Source organism: Erithacus rubecula, assembly GCF_903797595.1.
Source record: "Erithacus rubecula genome assembly, chromosome: 2".
NCBI classification, from domain to species: Eukaryota; Metazoa; Chordata; class Aves; order Passeriformes; family Muscicapidae; genus Erithacus; species Erithacus rubecula.
Genome location: NC_136685.1, coordinates 19,971,900 through 19,985,529, shown reverse-complemented (window position 1 = coordinate 19,985,529; position 13,630 = coordinate 19,971,900). Strand labels below are relative to the sequence as shown.

At 36.1% G+C, this 13,630-nt stretch overlaps 1 protein-coding gene across 5 annotated transcripts in view; it reads right to left on the bottom strand.

Annotated features, from left to right (window-relative positions):
• Positions 1–213: 213 nt before the first annotated feature.
• ARHGEF10 (Rho guanine nucleotide exchange factor 10) overlaps positions 214–13,630 on the bottom strand; it is a 105,320-nt gene continuing 91,903 nt past the window's right edge. For all 5 annotated transcript variants that reach the window (XM_079297951.1, XM_079297950.1, XM_079297954.1 and 2 more), the window contains 3 exons: positions 10,443–10,617; positions 4,047–4,169; positions 214–2,122 (listed from right to left, as the gene is read on the bottom strand). In XM_079297951.1, coding sequence (XP_079154077.1) covers positions 1,608–2,122; positions 4,047–4,169; positions 10,443–10,617 — 813 coding nt within the window. In that variant the 3' untranslated portion in view covers positions 214–1,607. The remainder of the gene's footprint in view (positions 2,123–4,046; positions 4,170–10,442; positions 10,618–13,630) is intronic.

Here is a 13,630-nt window from a genome sequence, read left to right as displayed (position 1 = left end):
GAAACTATATCAGGACAAATCACCCACTTACTGGATAAAAATGGTACCAAAGTAGCCAGAAGTTTTATTTTATTCTAGTCAATGCATCTGATAAATGTTCTACTTCACATACACTTAAATGTCATTTTACTGAATTGATGGACAGTATTAGCATTCTAAATAAAACTGAAATTTAATCATTCTAATTTCTCTGTATTTCAGTCTACTGATGAAGGAAAAGAATGATCCCAGTGACTATTCAACAAGTTACCTGCATTAAACAGATTTTGACTGAAGGATGTGTCTCATCACCATTTCCAGCAATGTCTTTATGAGCTGAAGCCTTTGTCTTGTATTTCACATGTTAATAGACTAGTGCAACAGGTGATTTCAGTACAAATCCCAAATTCAAAGTTTCCTCTGGAAATACATCAATTAATTAATAAAACATTGATTAGATCCCTATTTAGAATTCATCCTTTTAACAGTACCAAAGCAACAACTTGCCCATGAGGGAATCCCACTTTCCCAATACCCATTTACAGGACCGTGCTTTGCTGAAACTGGGTGAAAAGAAGTGCTTGCCACTCAGATATGACCATATCTCTGCTGTTGCTGTTGCACTGTGACTTTATTTGATAGATGCTTGCCTGGGGACACAGCACAACTCAGATAACGTTTGACTTACAGTGATTACTTGGCATTCCTATAAATATTCCTATATTAGTATATATCTTCCAGATTAATGACTTGCTTAATAACTTCATTATTAATTTACTGGATGTGCATGCCTCCTTAAAAATGTTACAATCCATATTTAACTTTGATATTGAGTTGCAGAGGGAGGATGTGTTAGCAGCTCTATAATGCACAGGTGTCCTGTATCTGCATTTTCTCTTTTCCCAAAGCCATCCTTGAAACTTTCTGTATAACAAAAACAAGTCACATACACATTGCACCTACCAAGAAAATTAACGTGCCTTTTGTACTGCAACATTTCTAATAATACTGACCATTAGAAATTAGTGTTTTAAAAAATCTATGTTCTATGTTGAAATAAACAGATACCAATTAATTAATTTAGCCATTTTGCCCCAGCCAAACTCTGGTTTGTGGAATGAAGTTTAAAATATTATAGTTCTTGCCAAATTAATATTAGCTCACATTAAACTACTTATTTAAAAATATTTGCTAATTTGTTAAAATCTACTGTTCCATGCAATATGTCAGTTTGGAAAAAGTAGGAACAACTGATTTATGTACGCAGAAACCAGCATGAAACATGGCATATCCTCCCCACCTTCCCTAAGTGCTATAGAACATAATTAAGGTATTTATAAATGTGAGTATAAATAAGGTAAGAGATTCTAAAACCATTTAAAAGTCCCTAACAGTTCCTTTTTTACTAAGAATCAAAGCACCAATAGCTAAACATTTTCCAATACTCCAACACTGAAGAATGTTCTAAGTAAGTGAAGACTGTCTTGCACCCTTAATCCTGTGATCCAAGCCTACTGAAATTGCTCCCAGGTGTATAAAGTCTATCCGCTTGGGTCCTAAACTGGCATTAGCCACAAAAGGATGTTACACTTTTTTTAATAGCAAAGCCAATATTGGATTTAGTTCAGTTAGACATTTAATAGTGGGATTTGCCAGACCATCACTGAAGACACTAGTTCATCTTGTCGCTGCTGTTTGGTCTTCTTGTTCACTCTTCTGTGTCCTTGGCCACCAGAAATTACTAATACTGAACTTGCTTTCATTTTCTTAGATTTCTGTCTTTTACTTTTGAATGAGATATTTTGATCCTTCAAAAGCTCATAAATGTTACTGTCCTCTGGTCTGTGTTCTAGGGAACTTGATCCATGAGACAAAGTAAGGGATCCAGAAGATGATGACAAGTCACTTCTTTGTGCAATGGACCCTATTGAATCCCCCAGCCAGACTGCAGTGTCCTGAGTGTTACTCAGGGAAGAGCCTGGTCTTTCACTGTGCAGAATGTTCTTTTGGTCATCGTCCTTAGATTCTGAGCCAGGGGGGAGGCTGTTCCTCAATTTGTTTCTGTTCTTCTTGTTTATAGATGTAGCTGTTACAAGAAACTTGACTGGGCTATTGTGTGCATGGTATGACACCATTCCTCTTCCTGGAGCCAAAAGAAAAGACACAATTAAAGAACATAATTTCTCAGACCACAGTGTTCTACCATAATTAGTTCATGAAATTTGCTCAGAATAGCATAACTTTTAAAGCCCTATTATATGCATCCAGTCTTTTGCCTTGTGTGGACATTATTTACAGAAAAAAAAGAATTACAAAAATAATGTTCTACCACAAGTGTTTTAGGACTAATAAATCAGCTGAAATATGGCATACGAACTTTAGATGATGTATTTTTGTGCTCTGTTCTCACTACATGAGCATGAGCACAGAAATACTGCTGACATTTTAGATGGCATCAACACAAATGTAACACTGAGTTTTCTCCAGTAATTCCCACATATTTTGTGTACCCCAAATAAATCCTATTCTTCTGTACCTCTCCAGGACAGTATAAGAACATCTGTTTCATTGCAACAGACTCATATACACTGTACATGAGGAACTAAAACTCATCCTTCTGATTTCCTAGTTATCATTACAGATTCATAAGGAATTGAGTGAACAATCTTTTTTTTTTTAGAGTATTTAATCTGTGGGATATTGGTGGTACAAGGAAGATTTACACAGTGCAAATCATTTGAATGCATGCAAAAGAAATTGCACATGGCCAAATTGAGAAGCTGTAAGAATATCAATAGATGTGCCTTTTACAGCAGAAGAAGGGAGAAAAAAAATTACATCTACCAAGAAACTAAAATATGAAAAAGAGCTAGGTTAGCAAGGGGAAAAGCCCACAAACCTTATAAATCATTACATCCATCCCTAAGTTCCAAATGCATTTCATGTTATAAGAAAACACATTCTGCTTTTACAGGAAGTAGAATCATATAAAGATGAATTATTGCTATTGGAAACATAATGGGGAAAAGCCACAGTTTTTAAACTCAAAATACAGTTATCAAAGACTATAAAAACAGATCTCTAAATTTAATGTTGATAGATCTATGAAATCTGACAAATCTTGATCCCAGATAAATGCAAGAATATATACCAAATACATAAACCAAAATAATAAAAATAGAAAATGGAAGAATGAGAGATTTTTTGATTCTGCAACTATGCATATTCTTGCAATTCCATTTATTTTCACCTAAGAGAGGTTCCAGACTTTTACAAAGCCTTTATCCTGTGTCATACCAGATTATTGCTGCGTATTTTGCTGAACACAGAGGATTTCATTTTCATTTTGTGAAGTTACATAAGCTTTTTTTTCCCCCTGGAGGAAGCTGCAAACAGCTTGCCTCATAAAATCTGCCAGCTTCCCTCTGCAACACAGAAGCTTGAGCAGAATTCTGAATCCAAAACACTGGGGAAAAGCCCCTATTAAACACACTTTTTAAAGCTTGCTTCTGCTAGTATCTTAAGCATTTGTATAGCAATGCAGCAGCATTGGTGTGTTTGTATTTCAAATGGGGTAATATGAAAGTAATTCATAAATACTTCTCTCCAGAATGAAAAAACCTTGATCACTGTTAAAAAAATGAAATATATACTCTCCTATATTCCATATCTCCAGTTTGGGAAAAAGGGAACACAACCAATTTATTCAAAAACAAGTTAGACAACCTGTTCATTTTTCAGTACCTGTGTCTCTAAACCTAATGCACCTATTTTCCCTAAATCTGGAAAAAGGAGTGCCTGCATTCTTTTCTCATCCCCGGATATTTGGCTGTAACCCGACAGGATTAATGCCTGTCCTTTAAAGAAGAACAGTTGTCCCCTCTCAAACAAGTGAGACAAAACTAGACAAGTATGTGTATAATACTATAAAGTTTGGAAAGAACAAGTATAATTTCATCACACAGTTTTATCTAAACAATACATATAATTTGGCAGGTTCACTTAAGTTACTGGCAGAAGAGAAGTGACATCTTCAGTACTCGATCTGTTTGAGAAATTCCACTCACCAGTTACTTTGGGAATCCCCTGCAAGCGTGGCACTGGTAAGGCTACTATTATACCCAGGTTTGTTCCAACCAGCAGTAACCCATGGCACACCAGGAGGCTGGTCACAGACACACGCTGCTGCCCTGTGGAGTTTAGCAATGCTCCGTTACTGAACAGTCATGACCTTTGCCTAGATCAAAGCAACTTCAGCTGTACCATCTCAATTCAGCAAATATTTTGCTGGATTATGGCATTACACTTTACATACATGACAATTTAAATATTACCAAACTTCTAAAATATTCTGCCCCAAATCTCTGAACCACAGCATCTAAAAGTAGACACAGACTGTCTCTACAAACATGCTTTTATGAATAGGCTATGTTTGTATATTCCCAGTAACAAAACTGAAAGGCATTTCACTTCACCATACTCAGCAACATTCTATACTCAAGACTCAAGCCTGCTCACAATTACTTTTTTCTCCTAGTTTTTAATCAGTGAAACTAGATCAGCAGTGCTGTATCCACCTGTCTAAGTTTGGGTCCCCACACACAAGAATGCCATTGGCATATTGGAAGAACTGCAATGGAAAGCAACCAAAATGATCAGGGGACTGGAGATACTACAGAAACTGCTGTCTGCACCTACCTGATAGAAGGATGTGCAGAAGGCAGATTATATCCACATGTGCAGAGTGCATGATACAACATGCCCAAATTTAGAGTATGGGAAAATTGTATTCTATGCAGGGGAAACCTGCATCACTGCAAAGGTGGTCAAAGACTGCAATGGGCTGCTCAGAGAGGTGGTGGGATCTCCATCCTATCCAAAAGTACTAAAAATTTGACTGGACAAGACCTTGAACAACCAGGTCCAATCCAGCCTTCTTGAAGGATGAACAAGACAGCCCCAGGACTAAGTTCCAATCAAAACTACTCTCTGATTCTTGCTCTATGATTATATGCTTTTTCTACAGCAATATTTACGGGATTTCAATTTTTCTAATGAAAACAATGTAATTTTTGCTGGCAATGCTGACTAAAAATATATTTGATCCAGTTTAGATGAATTTTCAAAATGGCCTTGACAAGTTTCAGAAATGGAAACTGATGGGCCCAAACTTCTGCCCAAGTTTATGAGGAGGAGCATTTAGACTCTGCTCAAAGCTCAAAGAGTTTCAGGTTCAAAACATATACAATCTTGGATTTATTATTAACTCTACATGCAAGAAAGCAGTCATTCCATCATCATAGCTCTCAAGTTGTGAATCACTTCATTAGTAGGTCAAGAATTTGAATTCTATGTTTGATTCAACTTGAGTGAACCCTCATGTTCAGCACTTTGGAGATGGATTTTAATTATGGTGTTTTACAAATGGATGTATTTTCTGTCTTGTCCTTCAAAGCTGAGCTAATTGACATCCAAGAATATACGAATTACAGACTCACTGGGAAAGCAGGGAAGGAGCAGCTTGACAGTTGCCCAAAGCACTTGACTGGAAAATAGGAGGCAGTCCACAGTACAAGTCTTTACTCACAGAACTTTACAAAACCAAAGTATTAACCCAGCAATGATATATTCTAAGAAGCTCACATAGGGTCAGATCTGGAATCCAAGTTCTGTCTACCTAAAAGCACATCCTACAACACCCTAAAGGCACAATGATTAGGCTATCCTGGTCAGGTGTAACAAGAACAAGTAAGTTTAAAAAGCTCCATCTACTTGTGCAGACTCCTACATTGAGTTCCATGAACTATAGGTGTTTATGCTTGTACACAAATTACAAATCTTTTGAAGTTTGCCCTTTCAATGGGTTTGTTGTTAAAGGATTTTTTTGTTTTGACTTTTTTGAGATATTAATGCGATTAATTTAGTTTTCAAAACAAAGAACACAAAGGCATTCTTTCAGCACAAAAGTCCCAACAGTAATGCCCAAACACCTCTGTGTTCTGGAGTTTTCAAAAATCAGTGTTTGAATTTGTGATTTAGAGCTCAGGCTTGCTCAAGTTATTTACAATGTGTGAGTCCTCTCCTACCAGTTGTACCACAGCAAGTGCAAGCTAAGGTTTACTTAGAGTTTGTTTTACAAACTACACAAATACTTGAGTGCAATATTTTAATTTTTAGTATTATCAAAGGCTCCAAGTACACTGTTGCCTCTCAATCCCATGCAGAAGCAAGATGCTCCTATTTTTAAACAACAGAACTTCAATGCTTTTTAAGCATTTAAAAGATAACATTAAATTCATGATTTCATACTCCAAACCTGAAACAACTTTTAGACAATAATTTTTACCTGGCACATATGTGTTATTGTTTCCATAGGAAAAAACAGCAAATTATCAGCCAGCAACTTAGACTCTTAAACACTGAGCACAACCTAAAGCATGAAACAGCTACAGTGAGGTCAAAACAAAAATTGTTTGATGTGAAATCTTGGCAAAGCAGGAAACATCTGCATCTGAGAAGGCACTCTGAAATAACATAAAGCAACTAAAAAAACACATATACATATATATAGATTTTAAAAAAACAAACTTAAAATATTAATTTATGTGCTAGCCAAGGTTTGAAATCATACTTATCTTTGTTATTTTCTGATTTTTTATTTTGATATATTTCAAATTCAGAGAGAAATAGTCAATCAAAATCCCCAGAATGTATTATGCAATAAGCAGACAAATTAACAAGTTAAGAAGGGAAAAGTATAAACATATTCCAAAACCATTAAAATACTCCTCTTTACATAGCAACTTTTAGATCACACTGTTCCTAAAACCTGTAAAATAATCTGACCAAGATCTTGACTTTACAAGAACTGAAGCCAATAATTAAGTGTAAGGTCTGCTCTGTGTTCACCCTTCTCAGGTGTCTATTACATCAGAGCTAGATAAATCCTCACAGATCTGAATTCAACCCCAAACAGGTGCAAGGACATTGCTGTATCCTTTACATGGCCCTGCTGCTCTTACAATGCAAAAAACCAGCCCACTGCACAGATGTATTGGGCTGACCTAAAGTTTCTTCATCTTATTATCACTTCCCAGCAGTGATCACAAAGCAATTGCATTGTATGGTCAGAACCTGGCAGAGAGGGAAAAAAACAAGCTGTAAAGCCTCATAGTAGAGTTGGTTTTCCTTAGAGAGGAAATGATACTTTTTTTCCTTTGCTTTTGCCATCTGTTTCCAGGAAACACACATGCCATTAGAGGATATATGGATATAAACAGAATACAGCAAGTTAAGCAGAAATAATCTCTTCATTAAACAGGTACCCTGTCATCATCCACATGAGCAAGTATCAAGGTCACAGTAATTACAGTAGTCTCCTTAAAAGGGCAAATTATTTTATAGCTGAGAGAAAAAATATGTTTAAGGATCTTCTTTAATAAAATACTGACCATGACTATGAAAAAACAAGTGGTCTGTTCATGTACAGTATGATTTTTTTTTTTTTTTTTGTATGAGCTATGACAAAGGCTGGTGAAAAAGTGCCTTTATTGATCCTTCAGCTACAGATTTTACATTTAAGTATAAACTTGCTAAATGATGTATGCTGTACTAGTGAAGTGTGTGTATTTGTCTTCAAATGTTAACAGATTTCTCTGCTGCCCAGTATGCCCTCTGTTAAGATAACAGAGAAGTGCTTGGGCTTCTTAAAAGCAATCCAGCTGTACTGTGAATCCACAGTGAACTAGACAGTGAAATAGCTGGATCTGTAACAGTGATTATGTTCTTCCTCTCAACCATTCTCTTCCTTTTGTACATGGCATTTGGTCTTTCATTACAGAATAAAATCTTGTTATACATTATTAAGAAATATTTCTGATGATATATGAAGCAAAGGTAGTGCAGATCAGTCTAGACTGTATGTCTATCCCACAGTCACCTCTGTGATCCTGGTTTCATTTTCAGTCCTGCATTCCTACACTCAACCTTTCCATAGTTCCAGAAAGTGAGAGCCTTCCAATCTCCAATATTCAGAAGTGGACTGCCACAGATTTAAAATTACTTCCAGCAAAAAGAATCTGCACAGACACAGTCAGTTTTTTTGCATTACTAAGCTTCACCAAATCATAAGGCAATCAACTTCTGTGCTACTTCACTCCCCTGTGAGTCTGTCCTTTACAAGACAAAGAGCTGTGATATTTTAAACTGTCTTCTCCTAAGAACAAGACTGGGAAAATTTAGTGCTATGAAAACACATTATTAAGGTTATGAGACCCTCCTACTGTTTAGTTACTGTAGTTATCTTTTAAGTACAGTACTGTAACTCACAGTAATCATTCTTAATAGTGACAGTAAGTTTTTTCTTATAACAGCAAAAATTCATCAACTTAATGAAGCAATATTCCTCTTATTTACATTACTTGAAATGAAGACTCAGATGACATCTCTAGAGAACCTAACAGGCCAGTATTACATATTGTTACTACTAAAATCCTGGGAAAAGTCCAGCTTCTTCAAATTATATAGAAATCTTGTCTTTCAAAATTTCTCTTCTTAAGACTCTTAGCAATGCTTTTATACCAATTTCTTCTGTCATTTCAACACCACTTGAATTTTTACTTATCTGCTATTTCTGCATATTAAGGAACTTCAGTTGAATTTCAGAAAGCTAACAGAGCTGTTTCCTTTAAAACTAAACATCATAAAAATGTTTCATGAAGGCAGCTACATATATTATAAATAAACAGCTATTTCAGCATGTTGTCATTCAGTTTCCCTGTCAGTTTTTTATCCTTTTTTATCTCATTATAGACTACACAGAACTTGACTTATTCTTTAGCTCCTTTTCGTTCTGAAACTGCTGCTTTAGTCCTTATGCTGCTTTATTATGCAAACCTCTGTCTTTTAACTTTTTTTGTTGTTGCATTTTTGAGATCATATAAAGAGGCCTGAGAGCTGCTGCTAAATAATTGAAATTCAGTTCATTTTTAGAAAGGAGTCTCCCTTTGAACATCTGCTGTAATAATGTCCTACTCCTGAAATAAACTCCCATTTCCATTCACTGGTGTGCTTTCTGTGAAGACACTGAGAAAAAAAAAGGAACTAAAATGGGTAAGAATGACACCAAGGAGCTGTAATTAGCTAAAATTCTTTTATAAATATAATAGTATGTTATATCAATAGTTTTATTGCCATGGCAATGAACACAAGGCTGAATTTCAAAATATTTCTATATGCAGAAAATACATAAAAGGGAGGTCTTACTTCCCTTTTTCCCCCCTGCTATGTACTGCAGAACATAAAAAAAGTTAATCATTTTACAACTGATCTTGACTTCTTTGCACAACTCTGATGAATCCAATCAAATTATCTATTTAAAGGCAGGTGATCTGCTGCTGTTCAGTGCTGGAGCTATGGTCAAACACCACATGAAAAAAGCACCCTGTCTAGAACATGACAAACGGACACAATTTATAACAGAATTTTATTGCAACGCTAATGGCATCTGAAAGAAAATAAGGTAAGAAGACAGAGACTGAAAGAGTGAAACATTTTTGATGTAAGATTCATACCTAACTCCTGTGAGAATATAAATAAAATCTGTGTGGGAAGAACTGGCTTCATCTAGAAAAACTAAGCAATAAAGCTGGCACACACATTGCTCATAAGAACTGCAGAAGCTTGGTCTATTCCAATCTACAAACAGGGAGAGACAGAAAGAATGTTTGTCCACTCATGGATACCTCCTGCTCAGCCATGCCAGTACCACTCTTCTGTCTGCTCCCAGCACTGCCCCAGCTCCCACCTGATGTGTTTACTGATGCTGAGGTCCTTGTCACTCACTTGCTAAACTGATACTAGCCACTTCAACTGCCTATTGAATAGCTTCATCTTAAAACATCTAAAGAGCTTTGATTTGTAAAATTTTATCCTAACAACCACAGGTTAGATTTAAGACTAACCATTTAATTCAACAAATTAAGAGCTCTGGTCAGCAAAACACTGAACACACTCTGAAATGGCAGCATGTCAGTGGTTCAGCTGAGTTCCCTGGATCTACTGATGCAACTAAAATTAAGCACGTGGTTTTTTGGTCCAGATCCTAGGCAAAATGATTCTATCATGTACTTGATTCTAGGGTTCCAAAAGCAAATGCTAATCTCTGCAAAGTAAACACATTTTCATGACAGATTACATTGTCTGTTTCACAGTCACACAATATGATCAAACAGAAGAATCCACCTACTTATCTATCTAATTCCATAACCTCTGAGGAGAGCTGTTACTCAACCAGCTCACTGCACACCTCACCTGGGCAGGAGATGGACTATAACTTACTAAAGCAAATACTCAGGAGACACTTATCAAAGTCCGAGATGAAGCTTCTGATTCTGGCCTAATCTACAGCGTTGGAGAACAACAGTGATAAAACAAAAATGTTACCAATGATGCAATTCAGCTACCTGGCAACATATTGTGAACAGGTGTGGCAATGTTAACATCCTGGAGGTGTTTCAGTGTCTCTGTGTGGAAGAGCCGAAGAGTAGATCCAGATGTGAAGGCAATCCAGACTCCCACTCCAGCCACAGCCATGTGAGAGATTACCATCCCTTCCTCTTGATGGGCTTCAAAATGGTTCTGCAAGAAAAACAAGGGCTCTGTGGGAAGATGCAGTCAGCATATCACTCCACCTTTCTTATCAGCTTTTCAGTGTAGGCACTGTATCTTCACCCTCTTTGACAAGGACACAGCTTCCTCTGTCTTGCTCAGGATTTGTTCTGATAGCCACATATGATGTGTTAATTTCCCTGGGACTTTTTCTGGAAATATATCATCATTAGTATAGAAGGAGTCTTGGCTCTTGAGCCAAGGTTCCGTCTAACAACAGAGCAACTCTGATTTTCTGTTTTTTAAAAATATTGCATGATAAGGGCTGGCAAGGCCAAAACAGCTCCAGCTTAAAAGGATTTTGTATTTCTTTTTTGTATTTCCTTTGGGAAAACTACCACAGCTGTACTTTTATCTGTAGCAGAACATCTATTTCATCAATAAAAAAACACTTTTCTTTTGTTCTGCCAAGGGATCTTTTCATAACAAGAATAATAGAATGTAATAAAAAGTAATATTTAGATAGTGTTTAAGAATATAAACACACAACTATTTGCTCAATTACACACATAACAATGTCAGCCTCAATATTGTGGTTTGGTTTTTGATGCTTCTGAATTTCACAAGTATTATCTATTTTGTTTTCCTGTCCTTGAAAGAATTGATGCTTCTCATTATAAAAGGCAAAATCCTCTTTCTATATGTAAGTAACAAAACACTTTAAAGATAGACCTTTTTCCTTGCCTAGTGTCAATTACAGCCTGGCTTGAGGAAGGCAGAAGTGTCTCTCTCTGTCTCTATTAACATGTGATATAAAGCTGTAGTAAAGTTTCTTAATCATTAGCAAGAAGGAGGGATTTTTCCCTCTAGTTTTGTCTTGTAAGAAGACTGTCTCTGAAGTTGAACACAGCCTTTTATTGTTGTGCCAGCTGTTATCAGAAACTCAGTCTGATAAACACAAAACTTACTTACCTAAATAAATGGCTAATTGTTCCTTGGATAAAAATCTCTCACTGAGGGGTATGGAAGTAATAAGTGCTCTAATATTCACTTAATGTAATATATACTCTTTATTACATTTGCAGATAAAATGTAGAAGTACCTCCTCCTTCCTTGTGAAATACACTTAAATTTTCTAGGCATTACAATTAAGAGTTACATTTTGGTATTTTTTTAAATTAAAATTTAAATATAATAGTGTTATAGATATATTGAAATATATATGTTGAAATTTTCCATCAAAATTCAAGTAACAGGCTAAGATCAGAGACAAAGAATAAAAATTTAGAATTTCCACAAACCATAAGTTTTGGTATTATGTTTAGTCTTAATTTTTTTTTCATACTTTATTACTTCAGAAATTATTATTTTCATTGAGAAATTTCTGTTTAAAGAGAATGGGAATTATCTTCTGTGTTTTTCATTTGTTATGTAATTCTTCCAATGTTCAGTTTTTAGTAAATGAACAGAATTTTCTCTTCAGCTGTCAAGCAGTGGCTCAGTTTTTGAGTGTTACTATATTTCCTTTTGATTCTTTGAATAATAACACTGCAGAATGTAAGGTAAGCAAGTCTGCTGGGCACATTTATATTCAGTTTTCCTCAAGTAACCACTATTCATTTGTTACCAAATGATACACACAATTTGAAAATCATAAAATTTATCCAACAGAAGAATTTATCCATAAAAAGCATCTTTCAGAGCCAGAAACAGCCCTTTTGACTAGATTTGCTGATATTCTCATCATGTATGTTCCATTGCAAAATATATTTACATTGTTTATAGACTCCTACATCCCTACACTGGTGACTAATTGCCTTTTGAGAACTTCTAAGGGATAGACCCATGGCTGCTGGAGTAAACTGACCAGCAACTTGCAGTCTTTGAAATTAGAAGAAAAATTAAGAAGCTTGTAAAAAAATTTTTCTCTGGAGTGATCCAACCACAGTGACAACTATGTTGGTGCCACTGAAAACAACTTGCACATGCATTTTTGTCACATTCCATTTTTACCAGCCAACTCATTATACTCCCACTTAAATCTGCCCTGCCATTTGTACAGCTGTCTGCTGGAACACACAGATCCATTTGAAATAAAACTGCAAACATGACAAGACCTGTAGAAAGAACTATTCTTCTCATTGAAAGGGTCTTCTAACATGGAACAGGAACATAGCCCAAAACTGCACCTTCTTATGCATAAATTTTTGCATAAAGGATAGCTTTGACATCTGTTTCAATTACATGTCCACCTGAAAACCAGTGAGCTGGCCTTTTACTTCTATTTTTCTTTTCTTTTTATAGCAAGAAATACAGATACAAAAGAACAAAGATGTCTCATTCCTTTTGTTGGCAAAAGAATTTAATTTCATTTTCTTTTTCTCTTTTAGTTTTCATACCTACATTCCTCTCTATTCAAAGCCTGGCTTTTTCCCCTCAGTCTCTCCCATTCTAACTACAGCAGCACAGAAATTGCAGAAGGGTTTGTGGGTGCCACAGCCCAGTGCAGCTCACCAGTGTTCCTGCACACAGCAGAGCCTTTCTTTTGAGGGAGTGCCCTCTTGCACCAACCTGTACTAAGAGATAAATCTCAATGTCTCCAGCTTCAGGTGAAGAGGATAATGGGTGCCATTACCCCCAACATCAAACAAATGTCTTCACTGCTTTAAAGAAGTTACAGCACTTGGGCAACACACACTCATGTATATTGACTTCCATTTCCATAACCTTTCAGTGTAACTCCTGTATAGTTAGCAAAGTTTTAAAAACAAGACAAAACAGGCTAGGATAGAATGACACTGATGATACGGTGATTTCATTAAATACTCTGGCACTTTTTGAAGCTTTGAAATGAGCACAAACTGCCTTTGCAGAGTACAAGTTGCTCTGGGCACAGAGACCACTACTGGATGTACCCAACAGCAATACAACTGTCAGATCTAGGGTCAAAACTAAGTGGCCAATTTCTTCTTCACAGAAAGAAGATCAGAGCATGTAATTAATATATAACAGCAATTGATGCATTTCTCATGTGTGCCCTGCC